This window comes from Bos grunniens, chromosome 2 (assembly GCF_055505025.1).
Source record: "Bos grunniens cultivar Pamir isolate PY7600 chromosome 2, Bosgru_T2T1.0, whole genome shotgun sequence".
Taxonomy (NCBI): domain Eukaryota; kingdom Metazoa; phylum Chordata; class Mammalia; order Artiodactyla; family Bovidae; genus Bos; species Bos grunniens.
In genome coordinates this window covers 95,674,849-95,693,799 of record NC_141166.1, presented here as the reverse complement: position 1 = coordinate 95,693,799, position 18,951 = coordinate 95,674,849, and the positions used below count along the sequence as shown (strand labels likewise).

At 37.4% G+C, this 18,951-nt stretch overlaps 1 protein-coding gene across 3 annotated transcripts in view; it reads right to left on the bottom strand.

Moving 5' to 3' along the window:
* Positions 1-707: 707 nt before the first annotated feature.
* Positions 708-18,951, bottom strand: part of KCNJ3 (potassium inwardly rectifying channel subfamily J member 3) — a 197,474-nt gene continuing 179,230 nt past the window's right edge. For 2 of the 3 annotated variants that reach the window (XM_086369052.1, XM_086369050.1), the window contains one exon: positions 708-4,006. Coding sequence is in view for 2 of the 3 variants with exons in the window: in XM_086369050.1 (XP_086225176.1) it covers positions 3,420-4,006 (587 nt within the window). In the remaining variant the exon portion in view is untranslated. The remainder of the gene's footprint in view (positions 4,007-18,951) is intronic. The other variant, XM_086369054.1, reaches the window with a different exon arrangement.

The window sequence follows — 18,951 nt, the reverse complement described above, 5'->3', positions numbered from 1 at the left end:
ATTCAAATGGAATGTAAACCACCTTCCCCATAATCTCACTTTTCCTCCAAAAGAAATCACACTTTATGGTTGCATCCTATTTCTACAAAGTGTCTCTTGAGTACTGACACAACTAAGTACTTTCCAAAGTATTTAATCCCATATATGGATGAATTTAAAACAGCATAAGAATTTTTTCAAAAATAGTTAATGATAAAATATTCTAATTTTTAATTGAATACATATTTACAAAAAGTATCCACATATTCCTGAGAAGGATATTTAAATTGAAGATAGGCATTATCAAAATAATTGTATTTTCATTTACATTTTAATAAATAGAATGAAATACTTTACCATGAAAGAACTATCCATGAAAATACCATTAAAAGGGACTAGTCTCTATTAAAGTTGAATTATTCAGTTCAATGAATACTATATTTTGCTTTACAATAGTTGCCATATTGGTGGGCTGAAAATTATCTTGACTTAAGTTAACTTTTACTCCCTTTGATTTGAGCTCTTACAAATTCCTGAAATGGAAACATCAGAGATTTACCTTTTATTCAGTCAATAAAATGCGTAACTTTTCACTGCTAGGAAGACCTGTCCTGTACAGATTAAACAAATGTTACAGGAAATAACTTTGTTAAGAAGTCCTCCAGGAAGAAATATATGAAACTGAGATGACTTTGCTTGGAATGCCAGTGTCAAAAAAATCAGCAAAATGAGAAGAAAAAGCAATTCTTTATTTTTATCCAAATATATCAGACTTCATAATATAGTCTCAACAAAAATGTAGAGTCACCATATATCATCCAAACCAAGACATTATAAGAGTGAAAGGGAGTACTATTAATAATTACACAGGTACAACAAGTAAAAACTGGAACTCTCCTGGGTAAACCGGGACCAATGATCAACTTAGTAACAGGAGTTTAACTGCAATTACATGCAGAAATCATACCTTTCCCATATGTATGTGGGAAAGATAAAGGAATAGCAGTCACTAAGAAAAATTAATTTGGCAACAATGCTTCTCTCTCAATCATTCAGGTCTCTGTTTAAATATCACCCTCTCCCCCTTCCAAAATAATCAATTATTTCACCCAATCATTTTCCACTGTGTTAGTCTGCTTTCCTTCCATTAACTGATATTTTGACTCTGAAATAGTGTTATTTTTATCTCCCCTCCCCCCTCTCCAACTGATATGTGGTGTTTGAATGAGCAATGATCACCTCTGACTTAGTCATATCCAAATCTATAGGAGCTAAAAATGCCTAGAACTTAAAAGACATGCAGAATTTCATTGCATGAATGATTGAATGTATTTGGAGAGTTTATTTTTGGTCCCATTTTCCCCTTGGCACCAAAACCAAACTCAAATTGGCTCTCCAAATTAAATTATGGCTTTTTAGTTTTAAGTGGTTGGACTAAATGATCTGTGCAGTTTCTTCCACTGATAATAAATATACTGTGCCCCTCGGGCCCCTTCTCGCTGTGTTACTATTTCATTTCCTGTATCCAGCAAATAAGAAATTTGGGGGTAAAGGGTTAGGTCAACCAGGTCTATTCACAGTGGATGGATGCCCAAAGTTGATCATTTTGCCAGTAACAATTCCCTGGTATATGTTTGCACCTGCAGAATTTGATTGATACAGAGGTAGCCAGAAGGTATTAATATTATTGTAGTCAATGATAGAATTGTTGATGTAATAATTTTCCAATATGAAAATCATCAAAGGATTGCTAAAAAGGGGGGAAATGGTGGGAGCCCAAACCAGCTATTAAGGATTTACATATTTATAAGGAGAAATAGATTAATTCTGGACAGACTTTAAGTACAACACCCAAAGAAGTTTTATAGGAAAGTCCATGATATTCCAATAAGGAGCACTTATAAATTTTCATTAAAATCTCTACATTCCAAATCTTTATTTCACCTGTATTCTTTTGAGGAATAGTTTTAATTCCCATTAATGAGTCATAAATATCAGACCTTTGGGTTAAAAAAATAGTACTGCTACACTTATTTCGGTAGGCCAGAGATCCAAGACACCAATAAATTGATTGTTTACTGAAACAAAACAAAGCAAAAAACTCACATGGGTAAAATATCTTCAAGTTATCTGATTTTAAATTCTCTCAGGTATGTACAAAACATTCTGTCTGAATTGAGTGACAGGTATGGGATAAAATAGGTTGCCCAGGTGAGGAAAAAATCTGTCCTGTTATAACAAATGCCACAAACAAGAAAATGGCATAAAATGAGAGACACAATTAGACATACATAATTTATGCATAAATATCTATCATCTATTTCATTGTGTTGTTTTGTCTACTCAAGGATTAATTATTGGTTTTTAAAATGACAAAAGTTCGAGAAAAAGAGTGAAAAATATTACCAATTCACTCAGCTTGAAACAGGGACCATTCATTATGCAATTTCACACAGATTCCAATATATTCAATATTACTTGGCCACTGACTATTACAATGACTCAGCATTTATTCAGAGCTCATATTTAAATTAGATCATATACCAAAGAGATTTACAGACTTTAGTCCAGGAAAGGACCAACTCTCAAAATAAGCAATGTTTATTTTTTTCCCCAGTACTGGCAACTTTTAAAAATCATTAGAAATTGTCAGTGTATTAGTATGCTTCAAAATTTACATGTCAAATATATAATGGTTACATTTTTGCAGGGCCATAAGTAGCACATACTTGTGAGACTCCCTCATATAAAGTACAATTGAAAACCTTCCAGGTCCTTAAACAGCAGAAAACATTAAATCAGATTTTAAAATGACAAATAATTTAAGGCTAAAATATTTGGTATTAATAATTAATGCCAGAAGCTTTCCTAGCCTAATAAAGTAAACATGCACAAGAACTACAACTTTGAACAAAACATCACAATTTTATCAGATATATGTCTGTGTGTGTGTGTGTGTGTGTATATATATATATATGTACATATATATGTGTGTGTATATATAAAACTATGTGTACACACACATATATATAGTTTTATCACCCTGAAAGCTATCAACTCATGTTTGGCTTAATACATATGTTAGAAATATTGTGGATAGTACCACCCCTTTAAATATATATATACATTTTCCATAATATACAATATAAATATACCATATATAAATCATGCCATAAAACTAAATGCAAAATTTGCACATTATTGCATGCTTGATGTGATAATACATGCCCATTATTAAGAACTTCCTTCTGATGTCCTCCCTTTACAACATTTTCTTTCTGCGCAGTAGCAATGCTTGAAAAGGTAGGGTTCTCAAATATGCATATATGACTGGGAGAAAAAAATGTACCTTTCAAACTCCTTAGAGAGGATTACCTTATCAGCCAAATATTGGACTATTACTAAATCAAACAATAAATAATGCCTGAAGGGGTGTTTTGTTATGTGAATCTATCAGAGTTCATTTTTCTTAATTTTGCTGGAAGATTCCCTTCCATCCTGGTTGCTCCTGCTGCCATCTTTTGAAGCTTTGGTGGCAAATCAGCCACTGATTGGCTCATGGGATCAGACAACATTTTGGTGGTTTTAGATACCAGTTTTTCTTCTGAGTTGCCAGGAACTGAACTTATTCGTTGAAGTTTCATGGGCAAATCGCCCAAGCTGTAGGCTTTTTCAGAAGTTGTAGAACTCATTCTCAAGAGTTTTTTGGGAAAGTCTTCTCTTCCAGTAATTTTTTGCAGCTTAGATGGAAGTTTGGTACTAATGTCATCAAGTCCATCTAAGCATTCCACAGAGTTATGTCTTTCTTTGCTGTTAGTTATGGCTGGTGCTATTAAAGGAGATGACATAAGGAGCATTTCCTCCTGTTCTTTCACACTGTAAGGTGGGGTGGGGACTTCAAATGTTGCATGGAACTGGGAGTAATCAACTTTAAAGAATCCTTCTTCTAAGGAAATTACAGGGAAAAAACGATGACCCCAGAGAACTTCATCTTCGGTGTATGATGTTCGAGCTTGACAAGTCATCCCTGAAAGCAAAAAGAAAGTCTTTGATAAATTAGGCATAGTAGAAGCACACGTTCAGGCATTTTTCACAAAGGAATTCATTTTGCTTTCTTATTTAAGCTCTGGACTGTTTATCTGAGTAGACTGAACATAGAATATGTTCAAAGCTGTGGTGTTAATAACTTTGATACATATACTTTCTTCCCATAAAAAATGAAGGGTACATTTAGTGTTTACATTTGAAGGATAGTACGCCAAAGCATTACTAATTGTTTATTATCATAAACCAAAAGTAAAAATGGCACAGAACAGTGTCATAACGTATGTCTCTTCTGTAAGGAGGTAAGTGGAAAAAAAAAATCACATAGTCATTTTCCATCATTGAAGAAGCAATATGATATATGAAACAAACAAACCTGACTTTGAATCCAAACTTTATGTCTGTGGAAACTTAAGGATATTTAGCTGAGTACAGCTTCCTCTTCTGAAGAGTAAAGCATAAAAAGCAATACCTATCTCCCAGGAATGCTATGAGTACGAAATAAAATCACTCATGTTGTTGTTTAGTCGCTAAGTTGTGTCCAACTCTTTGTGACCCCACAGACTGCAGCATGCCAGGCTTCCTTGCCCTTCTCTATCTCCTGAGTTTTGCTTAAACTCATGTCCATTGAGTTGGTAATGCCATCTAACCATTTCATCCTCTGTCACTGCCCTTTCCTCCTGCCTTCAATCTTTCCCAGCATCAGTGCCTTTTCCAGTAATCTGGCTGTTCCCATCAGGCCAAAATATTGGACGTTCAGCTTCAGCATCAATCAGTCCTTCCAGTGAATATTCAGAGTTGATTTCCTCTAGGATTGACTGGTTTGATCTCCTCGCAGTCCAAGAGACTCTCAAGAGTCTTCTCGAGCACACTTTGAAAGCATTAATTCTTCAGTGCTCAGATTTTTTTATGGTCCAAATCTCACATCTGTACATGACTACTGGAAAAACCATAGCTTTGATTATATGGAACTTTGTTGGCAAAGTGAGGTCTCTGCTTTTTAATATGCTCTCTAGGTTTATCATAGCTTTCCTTCCATGGAGCAAGCATCTTTTAATTTCATGGCTGCGGTCACCATCCACTGTGATTTTGGAACCCAAGAAAATAAAATCTGTCACTGTTTCTACTTTTCCCCACTCTTTTGCCATGAAGTGATGCAACCGGATGCCATGATCTTAATATTGTGAATGTTGAATTTAAGTCAGCTTTCACTCACATTTTTTCACCAGGTGAGCCCCAAAGTACTCATGCTGCTGCTGCTAAGTCGCTTCAGTCGTGTCCGACTCTGTGCGACCCCATAGACGGCGGCCCACCAGGCTCCCCCGTCCCTGGGATTCTCCAGGCAAGAACACTGGAGTGGGTTGCCATTTCCTTCTCCAATGCATGAAAGGGAAAAGTGAAGGGGAAGTCGCTGAAATGTAAAACATACCTTATAATGTCTAAAAATGGTTGCCTTTTATAAATGAGAGCATGATAAGCATCACAAGTATTTGCTAAATGAATAAAAGTTGAAAACATTTCTGTTGCATAATGTAAAGTTACTGTAGTGATTCCCATCTTCTGGACCTTTAAGGCCAGAATGAACTTTTGCTCAAGTTTTAGAAACCTATAAAATCAGTACTCTAGGCCACTGTGATGTTACAAGTTCTATTCTTGGTATAAAAGCTTTGGAAACTTGATGCTGCATATAAGATGTGAAATGTTGCTATTTGTATATTAATATTATGTTGCTTGGATATCATTTACCTTATGCTACTCTGATTTACTCAGCTCTGTTCTCATAAATCATATGTTAAGACTGAGTTACTGTTAATTCAGTCAACTTCAATATTCCTTTGTGAAAATTGGAAATATATGAATAAATTAAAGCCATAGATTTCAGTTTTATATTTATCAAAAGGTACAATTTTCTGTATCATTTGCAAAAGTCATTACTGTCCTCTAGCTTTACTATCAGACTTCTATTAAAGGCTATTAAAGTGTAAAATAAAAGATGAATTTTAAAAATGCATCTCTTCAGTAGTTAAGTATAATTTAACAAGTAATGACAGTCTTTCTTCTTTCATTTCTATTCTTTCTTTGCCACTTTATAAATAATTTCTATTGTGTTTAAGCCTGGAATAGTTTGGATAAAGAGATATTCCTTTTTTCCCCTGACTAGTAATCACACATATAATACTAAGAATGAAGATAAAAGGCATAATTCAAAAATCATATTGAAGAGAAATTAAATCCTTCACTGAAATCCTTCCAAAATCTTATCTTATAATTATTATCAGTTCTATATGGCCAGGAAATCAGTTGTTATGACAAATATATTGGTTTTCTCCAGACAGCTTTTAAAGAAACTTATGTAGAAAATAAATGCCCATCTCAGGCACTATGTGAGGTGCTCTCTCTCCATATTATCTCTAATCATCAATATTATCTTGCTAAGAAAATCTTCTTATGTCCATTTTAAAGATAAGGAATGTAGTTCTCAGATTAAATTTCTTGCCCTCCTAGTACATAGATCTAGGCAGCTGAAAAGAAAAGATGTCAGTATTATTCTAACTGATGTTTTTGTTGTTGTTTTTACTTTGCCATGATGTCTCTGTTATTTTAGTTAGGAACCTGATTCTAAACAACTTATCAATCTCACCGTTATGGTGTATATCTAATAGTGATCCAATATTAGTTTTCATAATCTTTATCATATCAAGAATAGCCCCCAGAAATATTTATTTATTTAAGCTGTGCTGGGTCTTTGTTAATATGCAGGTATTCCTCTAGTTGCCATGAGTGGGGGCCCCTCTGTAGCTGTGGTGCATGAGTTTCTCATTGCGGTGGCTTCTCTTGTTGTGGAGGGCATGCTGTCTTCAGCGGCTGTGGTGTGTGGGCTCAGCGGCTGTGGTTCTCAGGCTCTTGAGCACAGGTTCAATAGTTGAGGTGCACAGGCTTAGTTGTTCCATGGCATGTGGGATCCTCTAAGACCAGGGATAGAACCCGTGTCTCCTGCACTGGTGGGTGGATTCTTAACCACTGAACCACCAGGGAAGCACTCCCACCTCCAGAAATATGTACAGTGAAAATAACAAAATAGTTTAAAAATGATTTGTACATTTTATAGACATGCACACAGTAAGTAGTATTCTGTATTTCAAACATTTCTAGCCTCTGACTAAATATTTCATGACAAAAAATTATAGATCATCACTTATTTAAAATGATAAAATATATATTTCCTGATATATCTACTTGGTTTAATTTCAAGATGTTTAAATATTGAACAAACGACTTAGAAAAACAAATACTGATGTTCTTATCCATTAGTATCAATATAGGAATATTAAAGTGAGTTGCTGCTGCTGCTAAGTCGCTTCGGTCCTGTCTGACTCTGTGCGACCCCATAGACGGCAGCCCACCAGGCTCCTCTGTCCCTGGGATTCTCCAGGCAAGAACAATGGAGTGGGTTGCCATTTCCTTCTCCAATGCATGAAAGTAAAAAGTGAAAGTGAAGTCGCTCAGTCATGTCCGACTCTTCGCGACCCCATGGACTGCAGCCTACCAAGTTCCTCTGTCCATGGGATTTTCCAGGCAATAGTACTGGAGTGAGTGAGTAAATACCTTTTATTTGTTTAGTTTAAAAGTACCCTTTAATTTCTCTTTAAGAGCAATCATTCTCATGAATTCTTTATGAAAAGTTTCCAGTCTGGGGTATTAATTTAAATTAAAGAAAAATTATTATAAAAATATACTTATTAAGTGACAGTACTTCCCTTACAACCTCATTTTAATTTTAAAAACACACCACTGAAAATTGATAGTGGATGGGATTATCTGACAAGAGGGCAGATATAACTAACTCGGTATTTACTTTTGTAACATAGACCTGTGTGCTTGTCCTTTGATCACTATAAATGCATGTATATATTAACAGCTGAAGTAAATTCATATCATGAACTTTGTTTGATTATTTCTAACAATAGAGTACATACTGAAACAAAATTTGATTCCTATCATCATCTAAGCCCATATTTAGTGACACTTTTTTAACATTAGGAAAGGTCTATGAAATTAAAAAAATCAAAATTCTGTCTCCATTACTTATTATAATATACAGCATTGCTGATCCTCAATGCCTACCCTGAGTTGTTTATTATGAAGTTATCAGAAATCAGAGAGAGAAACTTAAATGGAAGGAAAAAAATAGGGAAATAAAATCTTGTGAAGATTTCACTTTGAGGAAACAGGACTGATAAGGGTGATGTGACATCTACAATGGAAACAGGTATTTCAATTTCAGATATTTGTTTGCATAAAAATACCTGTAAGCTTTGTTACTAAAATGCCGGTGGTTAATTCTGACTGAAAAAAAAAAAACGGTGGTAATTTTATTCTACTACATGAAGTTGACTTTACTTCCTTCCATAGGGAACTAATACTTGTGAGGCAACATCTTTATATAATTGAAAAATATATAAATTTGGCTGCCTAATACACTACTAAACAGCTTGTAGAAATCAAAGCTCTCTGAGCTTCAGTTTACTCTTCTACGTATAAGGATAACAGTATCCTCTGAGCTATTGAGAGTTTGAGATAAGTGAAGTGTCTAAAACAGTGCTTGGTATTACACATTGCTCCATCATAACTATTTATTTTAAATCATTCTGTGGGTGATCCTTTGTATTTATGTTTTTCCTAGACATTAGTGATAAATCATTATTATAACTGGACAATTTTGACATATTAGTAATTTGTCCCATATTAGTAATATAGAACGGAGAAGGCAATGGCACCCCACTCCAGTACTCTTGCCTGGAAAATCCCATGGACAGAGGAGCCTGGTAGGCTGCAGTCCAGGGGGTCATGAAGAGTCAGACATGACTGAGCGAATTCACTTTCACTTTTCAGTTTCATGCACTGGAGAAGGAAATGGCAACCCACTCCAGTGTTCTTGCCTGGAGAATCCCAGGGACAAGGGAGCCTGGTGGGCTGCCGTCTATGGGGTCGCACAGAGTCGGACATGACTGAAGTGACTTAGCAGCAGCAGTAATATAGGAAATTTACTTAAAAATTGCTAGGCATCACACCGCAATTTTCTTTTGAAATGGTGAATTAAATATCTGAAATATTTAAAATGCAGAAAAAGATATATTACTCATCTTCCCAATTTTTAGGGTTTCTCAACATTTTCCACCTAATTATCTAGAATAGCAGAGGAGACTAAGAGTGAAAACTTGCAGTATACTAAAAAGGCCTTGACAAGGTAACTGACTACAATCCACTATAAACTTTGGTAATGAAGGACATTTGCCAGCACTTTAACCTTTGTCTGTTCTTCTTCTGTTCCTTGGCGGGTCATGGTGGAAAGGTCTGACAGAATGTTGTCCACTAGAGAATGGAATGGCAAACCACTTCAGTATTCTTGCCTTGAGAACCCATGAACAGTATGAAAAGGCAAAAAGATAGGTTACTAAAAGAGGAACTCCCCAGGTCAGTAGGTGCCCAATATGCTACTGGAGATCAGTGGAGAAATAACTCCAGAAAGAATGAAGGGATGGAGCCAAAGCAAAATCAATACCCTGTTGTGGATGTGACTGGTGATAGAATCAAGGTCCAATGCTGTAAAGAGCAATATTGCATAGGAACCTGGAATGTCAGGTCATTAAATCAAGGCAAATTGGAAGTGGTCAAAATAGGAGATGGCAAGAGTGAACGTTGACATTCTAGGAATCAGCGAACTAAAATGGACTGGAATGGGTGAATTTAACTCAGATGACCATTATATCTACTACTGTGGGCAGGAATCCCTTAGAAGAAATGGAGTAGCCATCATGGTTAACAAAAGAGTCTGAAATGCAGTACTTGGATGCAATCTCAAAAACGACAGAATGATCTCTGTTCGTTTCCAAGGCAAACCATTCAATATCACAGTAATCCAAGCCTATGCCCCAACCAGTAACACTGAAGAAGCTGAAGTTGAACAATTCTATGAAGACCTACAAGACCTTTTAGAACTAACACCCCAAAAAGATGTCCTTTTCATTATAGGGGACTGGAATGCAAAAGTAGGAAGTCAAGAAACACCTGGAGTAACAGGCAAATTTGGCCTTGGAATACGGAATGAAGCAGGGCAAAGACTAATAGAGTTTTGCCAAGAGAACACAGTGGTCATAGCAAACACCCTCTTCCAACAACACAAGAGAAGACTCTACACATGGACATCACCAGATGGTCAACACCAAAATCAGATTGATTATGTTCTTTGCAGCCAAAGATTGGAGAAGCTCTATATAGTCAGCAAAAACAAGACTGGGAGCTGACTGAGGCTCAGATCATGAACTCCTTATTGCCAAATCCAGACTTAAGTTGAAGAAAGTAGGGAAAACTACTAGACCATTCAGGTATGACCTAAATAAAATCCCTTATGATTATACAGTGGAAGTGAGAAATAGATTTAAGGGACTAGATCTGATAGATAGAGTGCCTGATGAACTATGGATGGAGGTTCATAACATTGTACAGGAGACAGGGATCAAGATCATCCTCATGGAAAAGAAATGCAAAAAAGCAAAACAGCTGTCTGGGGAGGCCTTACAAATAGCTGTGAAAAGAAGAGAAGCAAAAAACAAAGGAGAAAATGAAAGATATAAGCATCTGAATGCAGAGTTCCAAAGAATAGCAAGAAGAGATAAGAAAACCTTCTTTAGCGATCAATGCAAAGAAATAGAGGAAAACAACAGAATGGGAAAGACTAGAGATCTCTTCAAGAAAATTAGAGATACCAAGGGAACATTTCATGCAAAGATGAGCTCTATAAAGGACAGAAATGGTATGGACCTAACAGAAGCAGAAGATATTAAGAAGAGGTGGCAAGAATACAAAGAAGACCTATACAAAAAAGACCTTCACAACCAAGATAATCATGATGGTGTGATCACTCACCTAGAGCCAGACATCCTGGAATGTGAAGTCAAATGGGCCTTAGAAAGCATCACTATGGGTTTTCAAACTAAGATGGCGGAGGAGTAGGACAGGGAGAACACTTTCTCCCCCACAAATTCATCAAAAGAACATTTAAACACCGAGAAAATTCCACAAAACAACTTCTGAATGCCGGCAGAGGACATCAGGCACCCAGAAAAGCAACCCAAGTCTTCGTAAGGAGGTAGGAAAAAATATAAAAGACAAAAAAAAGGGACAAAAGAGGGAGGGGACAGAGTTCCGTCTCGGGAAGGGAGTCTTAAAAATAGAGAAGTTTCCAAACACCAGGAAACCTTCTCACTGCCTAATCTGTGCCGAGCCTTGGAAGCACAGAGGGCAACATAACAGGAAGGAAAAATAAATAAACAATTAAAACCCACACATTGCGAGCCCTATGGTAACTCCCCCAGTGGAGAAGCAGTGCAGATGCCTGCATCCGCCATTAGCAAGCGGGGGCTGGGCAGGGAGGCGCGGCGCGGGCTGCATCACAAGAATCTGGCCTGAATACCCCTAGCGCTATCTGAGCGAAATAATTTGGGCTAGCAAACCAGACTGTGGGATATCTACCATGCGAAAAGCCAGCCCTAACCTATGACACCGCCAGGCCCGCACACGGAACAAAGGACTGAACAGAGATAGCCGGCGGCAGACCATCCCCCTCCGGTGATAGGCAGCCAGAGCCGGAAGGGGACAATCGCAGCCCCAGAGAGACATTATCTATAAAACTGTAAGCAGGCTTCTTTGCTAACTAAAACTTCTTGGGGGTCTGGACAGTCAACATCTGCCTGAGAAGGTGTGCCAGTGCACACCTAGATAACTGAGCGGCGGGGAGGCGATAAGTCGCAGCAATCGCGTGCGCCAAACACCTCATCACCTGAGCTGCTCGGATCTGGGAAGGGCACAAAACACAGGCCCAACCGAGAGTATGCGCCTCTGAGGACTACCCGAGTGCCTGAACCTGAGCGGCTTGGACCTGGGAAGTACAGGCAGCCCAGGGCCGGCCACGGATGGTTCCCGGCGGAGCAACCTAGAGCCTGAGCAGTGTGGGAAGAGAGGCTACACGCGCCGTGAACGGGGGGCAGACCCAGTGTGGCTGAGGTACTGCGAACACACGCCAGTGTTATTTGTTTGCAGCATCCCTCCCTACCTCCCCTCAGCGTGACTGAACAAGTGAGCCTAAAAAAAAAAAAAAAGTGTCCTCCACCATCCCCTTTGTGTCAGGGCGGAAACCAGACACTGAAGAGACCAGCAAACAGAAGAAGCTATAACAGAGGGAACTGCCTTGGAAGCTACAGGCAATAGATTAAAACCCTGTGGTTACTACCAACTACATAGGAAGGGCCTATAGATCTTGAGAAATATAAGTCGGACCAAGGAACTAGCCAAAAATGAACTGAACCCACAATACTCACAACAAAACCAGAGAAAGTCCTAGATATATTTTTACTATTTGTACGATCATTCTTTCTTTTTTTTTAATTAAAAAAAATTTAAGTCTTCTATTATTCCTTTAATTTCCACTTTTATAACCGATTACTTTGCAAAAAAAAAAAAGAAGACCCTATTTTTTTTTAAAGTAAACTTCATATATATATATATTTTTTATAATTTTTTTGACCTTTTTTTTTTCTTTTTTTTCCTTCTTTTCTTTAACATTGTATTTTTGAAATTCCAAACTCTACTCTAGATTTTTAATTTTAGCTTTTTGGTATTTATTATCAATTTTGTACCTATAGTTTTTTTTTTTTTATAATTTCTGTGACCCTTTTTTCTTTTTTCTTTTTCTCTGTTTCTTTCTCTTCTTCTTTTAAACAACACTGTATATCTGAAATTCCAAACTCTACTCTAGATTTTTAATTTATGCTTTTTGGTATTTGTTATCAATTTTGTACCGGTATTTTTTTTTTTTTTTATAATTTACGCGACTTTGTTTGTTCTTGTTTTTTTTTTTTTTTTGTTTTTCTTTCTTTTTCTTCTTCTTTTTTTAACATTGTATTTTTGAAATTCCAAACTCTACTCTAGATTTTTAACTTTTGCTTTTTGGTATTAGTTATCAATTTTGTACCTATATTTTCTTTATAATTTTCACAGCCTTGTTTGTTTTTGTTTGTTCGTTTTTTCTCTCTTTCTTTTCCTTCTTCTTTTCTTTAACATTGTATTTTTAAAATTCCAAACTCTACTCTAGATTTTTAATTTTTGCTTTTATGTATTTGTTACCAATTTTGTACCTTTAAGAATCCAATCTTCAGTACCCATTTTTCACTAGGGAGCGAGATTACTGGCTTAACTGCTCTCTCTCCCTTTGGACTCTCCTTTTTCTCCACCAGGTCGCCTGTGTCTCCTCCCTAACCCCTCTCTACTCTACCCAACTCTGTGAATTTCTGTATGTTCCAGACGGTGGAGAACACTTAGGGAACTGATTACTGGCTGGATCTGTCTCCCTCCTTTTCATTCCCCCCATTTATCCTCCTGGCCACCTCTGCCACCTTCCTCCTTCTTCTCTTCTCTGTATAACTTTGTGAACAACTCTGAGCGGTCCAGTTGTGGAGTGCACATAAGGAAGAGATTACTGAATAGCCCACTCTCTCCTCTATTGATTCCACCTCATCTCATTTGGGTCACTTCTAACTCCCTCCTCACTCTTCTCCATATAACGCTGTAAACCTCTCTGGGTGAAACAAGTTTCAGGGCAAGACATACCAAGCAAATTCTCCAGCAGCAAGGAACACAGCCCTGAGCTCCAAGATACAGGCAGCCCAAAGTCACCCCAAAACCATAGACATCCCATAATTCATTACTGGACATTTCATTGCACTCCAGAGAGAAGAAATACAGCTCCACCCACCAGAACACCGACACAAGCTTCCCTAACCAGGAAACCTTGACAAGCCACCTGTACAAACCCACACAGAGCGAGGAAACGCCACAATAAAGAGAACTCCACAAACTGCCAGAATACAGAAAGGACACTCCAAACTCAGCAATTTAAACAAGATGAAGAGACAGAGGAATACCCAGCGGATAAAGGAACAGGATAAATGCCCACCAAACCAAACAAAAGAGGAAGAGATAGGGAATCTACCTGATAAAGAATTCCAAATAATGACAGTGAAATTGATCCAAAATCTTGAAAACAAAATGGAATCACAGATAAATAGCTTGGAGACAAAGATTGAGAAGATGCAAGAAAGGTTTAACAAGGACCTAGAAGAAATAAAAGAGAGTCAATATATAATGAATAATGCAATAAATGAAATTAAAAACACTCTGGAGGCAACAAATAGTAGAATAACAGAGGCAGAAGATAGGATTAGTGAATTAAAGATAGAAAGGTAGAAATAAATGAATCAGAGAGGATAAAAGAAAAACGAATTAAAAGAAATGAGGACAATCTCAGAGACCTCCAGGACAATATTAAATGCTACAACATTCGAATCATAGGGGTCCCAGAAGAAGAAGACAAAAAGAAAGACCATGAGAAAATACTTGAAGAGATAATAGTTGAAAACTTCCCTAAAATGGGGAAGGAAATAATCACCCAAGTCCAAGAAACCCAGAGAGTCCCAAACAGGATAAACCCAAGGTGAAACACCCCAAGACACATATTAATCAAATTAACAAAGATCAAACACAAAGAACAAATATTAAAAGTAGCAAGGGAAAAACAACAAATAACACACAAGGGAATTCCCATAAGGATAACAGCTGATCTTTCAATAGAAACTCTTCAAGCCAGGAGGGAATGGCAAGACATACTTAAAGTGATGAAAGAAAATAGCCTACAGCCCAGATTATTGTACCCAGCAAGGATCTCATTCAAATATGAAGGAGAAAGCATCATTGTGAACAAAGCTAGTGGAGGTGATGGAATTCCATTTGAGCTATTCCAAATCCTGAAAGATGATGCTGTGAAAATGCTGCACTCAATATGCCAGCAAATTTGGATAACTCAGCAGTGGCCACAGGACTGGAAAAGGTCAGTTTTCATTCCAATCCCAAAGAAAGGCAATGCCAAAGAATGCTCAAACTACTGCACAATTGCACTCATCTCACACGCTAGTAAAGTAATGCTCAAAATTCTCCAAGCCAGGTTTCAGCAATATGTGAACCGTGAACTTCCTGATGTTCAAGCTGGTTTTAGAAAAGGCAGAAGAACCAGATATCAAATTGCCAACATCCACTGGATCGTTGAAAAAGTAAGAGAGTTCTAGAAAAACATCTATTTCTGCTTTATTGACTATGCCAAAGCCTTTGACTGTGTGGATCACAATAAATTGTGGAAAATTCTGAAAGAGATGGGAATACCAGACCACCTGACCTGCTGCTTGAGAAACCTATAGCAGGTCAGGAAGCAACGGTTAGAACTGGACATGGAACAACAGACTGGTTCCTATAGGAAAAGGAGGACGTCAAGGCTGTATATTGTCACCCTGCTTATTTAACTTCTATGCAGGGTACATCATGAGAAACACTGGGCTGGAAGAAGCACAAGCTGGAATCAAGATTGCCGGGAGAAATATCAGTAACCTCAGATATGCAGATTACACCACCCTTATGGCAGAAAGTGAAGAGGAACTAAAAAGCCTCTTGATCAAAGTGAAAGAGGAGAGTGAGAAAGTTGACTTAAAGCTCAACATTCAGAAAACAAAGATCATGCATCCAGTCCCATCACTTCATGGGAAATAGATGGGGAAACAGTGTCAGACTTCTTTATTTTGGGGGCTCCAAATTCACTGCAGATGGTGATTGCAGCCATGAAATTGAAAGATGCTTACCCCTTTGAAAGAAAGTTATGACCAACCTAGATTGCATATTCAAAAGCAGAGACATTACTTTGCCAACAAAGGCCCATCTAGTCAAGGCCATGGTTTTTCCAGTGGTCATGTATGGATGTGAGAGTTGGCCAGTGAAGAAAGCTGAGCACCAAAGAATTGATGCTTTTGAACTGTGGTGTTGGAGAAGACTCTTGAGAGTCCCTTGGACTGCAAGGAGATCCAACCAGTCCATTCTAAAAGAGATTGGACCTGGGTATTCTTTGGAAGAAATGCTGCTAAAGCTCAAACTCCAGTACTTTGGCCACCTCATGCGAAGAGTTGACTCATTGGAAAAGACTCTGATGCTGGGAGGGATTGGGGGCAGGAGGAGAAGGGGATGACAGAGGATGAGATGGCTGGATGGCATCACTGACTCAATGGACATGAGTTTGGGTAAACTCTGGGAGTTGGTGATGACAGGGAGGCCTGGCGTGCTGCGATTCATGGTGTCACAAAGAGTCGGACACGACTGAGAGACTGAACTGACCGACACAAATATCAGAAATTTCCAATTCAACAACATCATTTTTTAAAAATCTGGTTTCACCTGAGAATATTAATGTACAATCAACATCTGGATAATGACATTATAAACTGAATAACAGGAAAATGTCTATGATGGTCAGTCTGCAGTTTAGACAATGTGCTAAGACATAATTGATAAACTACTTCTTTTTACAATTATCCCAAATAAGTAACATCCAAAACGATGTTGGAAAAAAAAAAGAATACAGAATCCAAGAGATGATTTAATGTAAACATAACTATGTTTTCTAAGAACATTATATATCATAGTATTCTTCCTTCTTGAAGGCTTTAACTTATGATATTCCTTCCCAGCCAAATTATTTAAAAATAATCCATGCTTGGAATCGTAATTACAAATGTCATTTGAATCAAAATAAATGCAGGTGAAAAGATACTATCTGATTGCGCCTCTTAACTTGCAATGCAACTGTTTGCATGTTTTAACCAGATTCCAGACTTGAACAAATGTGATGAAAATCAACACGAGCTCATCTCTGTGGAAACTGGCAAAGCAACAGATGCTGCTTTAACTGGAAATAGCTGGGACTTTTGAATCCTGAGATGAAAAACATTTTGTGAAAAAATGACTTATCTGTTCATTGATTCATGGACAAAGAAACTATATATTATTTTAAAATTTATTCCAAAGTCAGTGTTTTAACTTAAAATGATAGAGGCAATGTAGTCTAATCTTTTTATTTTTGACTTTTCTTTTTCCTGATTCTGCCTTTATATCACTAAGTTCATTTCCTTAACTAAATTGAATGTTCATTCAGATAAGAAGTATGAAAGCTTTTAAAGTAAAAATGGTAAAGTGAGTTGTTACCTGATAAGTCTTTAATTAAACTATCAGAATATTTCTAAGTTAGCTGTCCTCTGTCGCTTCTTCTGGACAGAGGTGATGCATACGTCACCTACATGCAGTGAGTATGTGATAGTTAAATACAGTATTACCACAGTCTAAGGTGAGTGGGTGCTGTGATGCAAAATTATCAAATAATCAATAACTTCTGCACAGTGGAAGCTTAACCTAAACCTTACTCAATATAGAAGTTATTGAGAGAGAAAGAGGGGTGGAGGGTTAGAAATTCTTCAGTAATGGTGGTTGTGACTGTGTTTTATCATGTGTGAAATAAAAAGAAAGACAAAAGCAGAACTCCTTTAAATAAGCCATGACATAATAATAATAATAAATAACATTGCTATAAGGCTTACTGTGTGTCAAATATCATTCTAATCATTTTTCAGAATCTTCACAACTCCTTAAAGAAAGTATGTGAACCTCAGCTCTACCACTAATTAACGTATGATCTTAAAAAAATCTACTAAATCTCTTAAACTTCAATTTCATCATATGTAAAATTAAAGACACTTGCTCCTTGGAAGAAAAGCTCTGACCAACCTAGACAGTGTAATAAAACCAGAGACATTACCTTGTTGACAAAGGTCCATCTAGTCAAAACTATGGTTTTTCCAGTACTCGTGTATGGATGTGAGAGTTGGACAAAGGAAGGCTGAGTGCCAAAGAATTGATGCTTTTGAACTGTGGTATTGGAGAAGACTCTTGAGAGTCCTTTGGACTACAAGGAGATCAAACCAGTCAGTCCTAAAGGAAATCAACCCTGAATATTCATTGGAAGGACTGATGCTGAAGCTCCAACACTTTGGCCATCTGATGTGAAGAGCCAGCTCATTAGAAAAGACCATGATGCTGGGAAAGACTGAGGCCAAGAGGAGAAGGGGATGACAGAGGACGAGATGGTTGGACGGCATCACCAACTCAATGGACATGAGTTTGAGCGAGCTCTGGGAGATGATGAAGGACAGGGAAGCCTGGTGTTCTGCAGTCCATGGGGTTGCAACAACTGAGTGACTGAACAAATGATTGCACCTCAATATTCTGAGAATTAAATGAAATTAATTAATATATATAATTAAGTTATATTTATGTAACTTACATGTATAATTAAATTATATATATATATAATTATAATTATAAAATATATATATAGCTTGTGCAATAAAAATTCGTCACTTTCATCCACAAGACTTACAGGCTATACAACTCTACAAACTTCATTATACATTTATACACACAGCTGAAATATTTAGCCAAGTTACAACTTTTTGATTCTTAATTCTATCCTGTTTGTCTATTTTTTCTTTAAATTGGCAGTGGTTTTTATAACTGAGTTGACTAATAGCTTAGCATGTCATGTGCTATGAAAGTGAAGTGAAAGTTGCTCAGTCATGTCCGACTCTTTGTGATCCCATGGATTATACAGTCTGTGGAATTTTCCAGGCCAGAATACTGGAGTGGGGAGCCTTTCCTTTCTCCAAAGGATCTTCCCAACCCAGGGATCCAACCCAGGTCTCCCACATTAAAGGCGGATTCTTTACCAGCTGAGCCACCAGGGAAGCCCAAGAATACTGGAGTGGGTAGCCTATCCCTTCTCCAGCTGATTTTCCCAACCCAGGAATCAAACTGGGGTCTCCTGAACTGCAGGTGGATTCTTTACCAACTGAGCTATCAGGGAAGCCCATGTGCTATATCACAAAGTAATTTCCTAGTCTGCCCTATGCACTGCTCTGAGGATTATTGAACAAGGTCTGTAGCTGT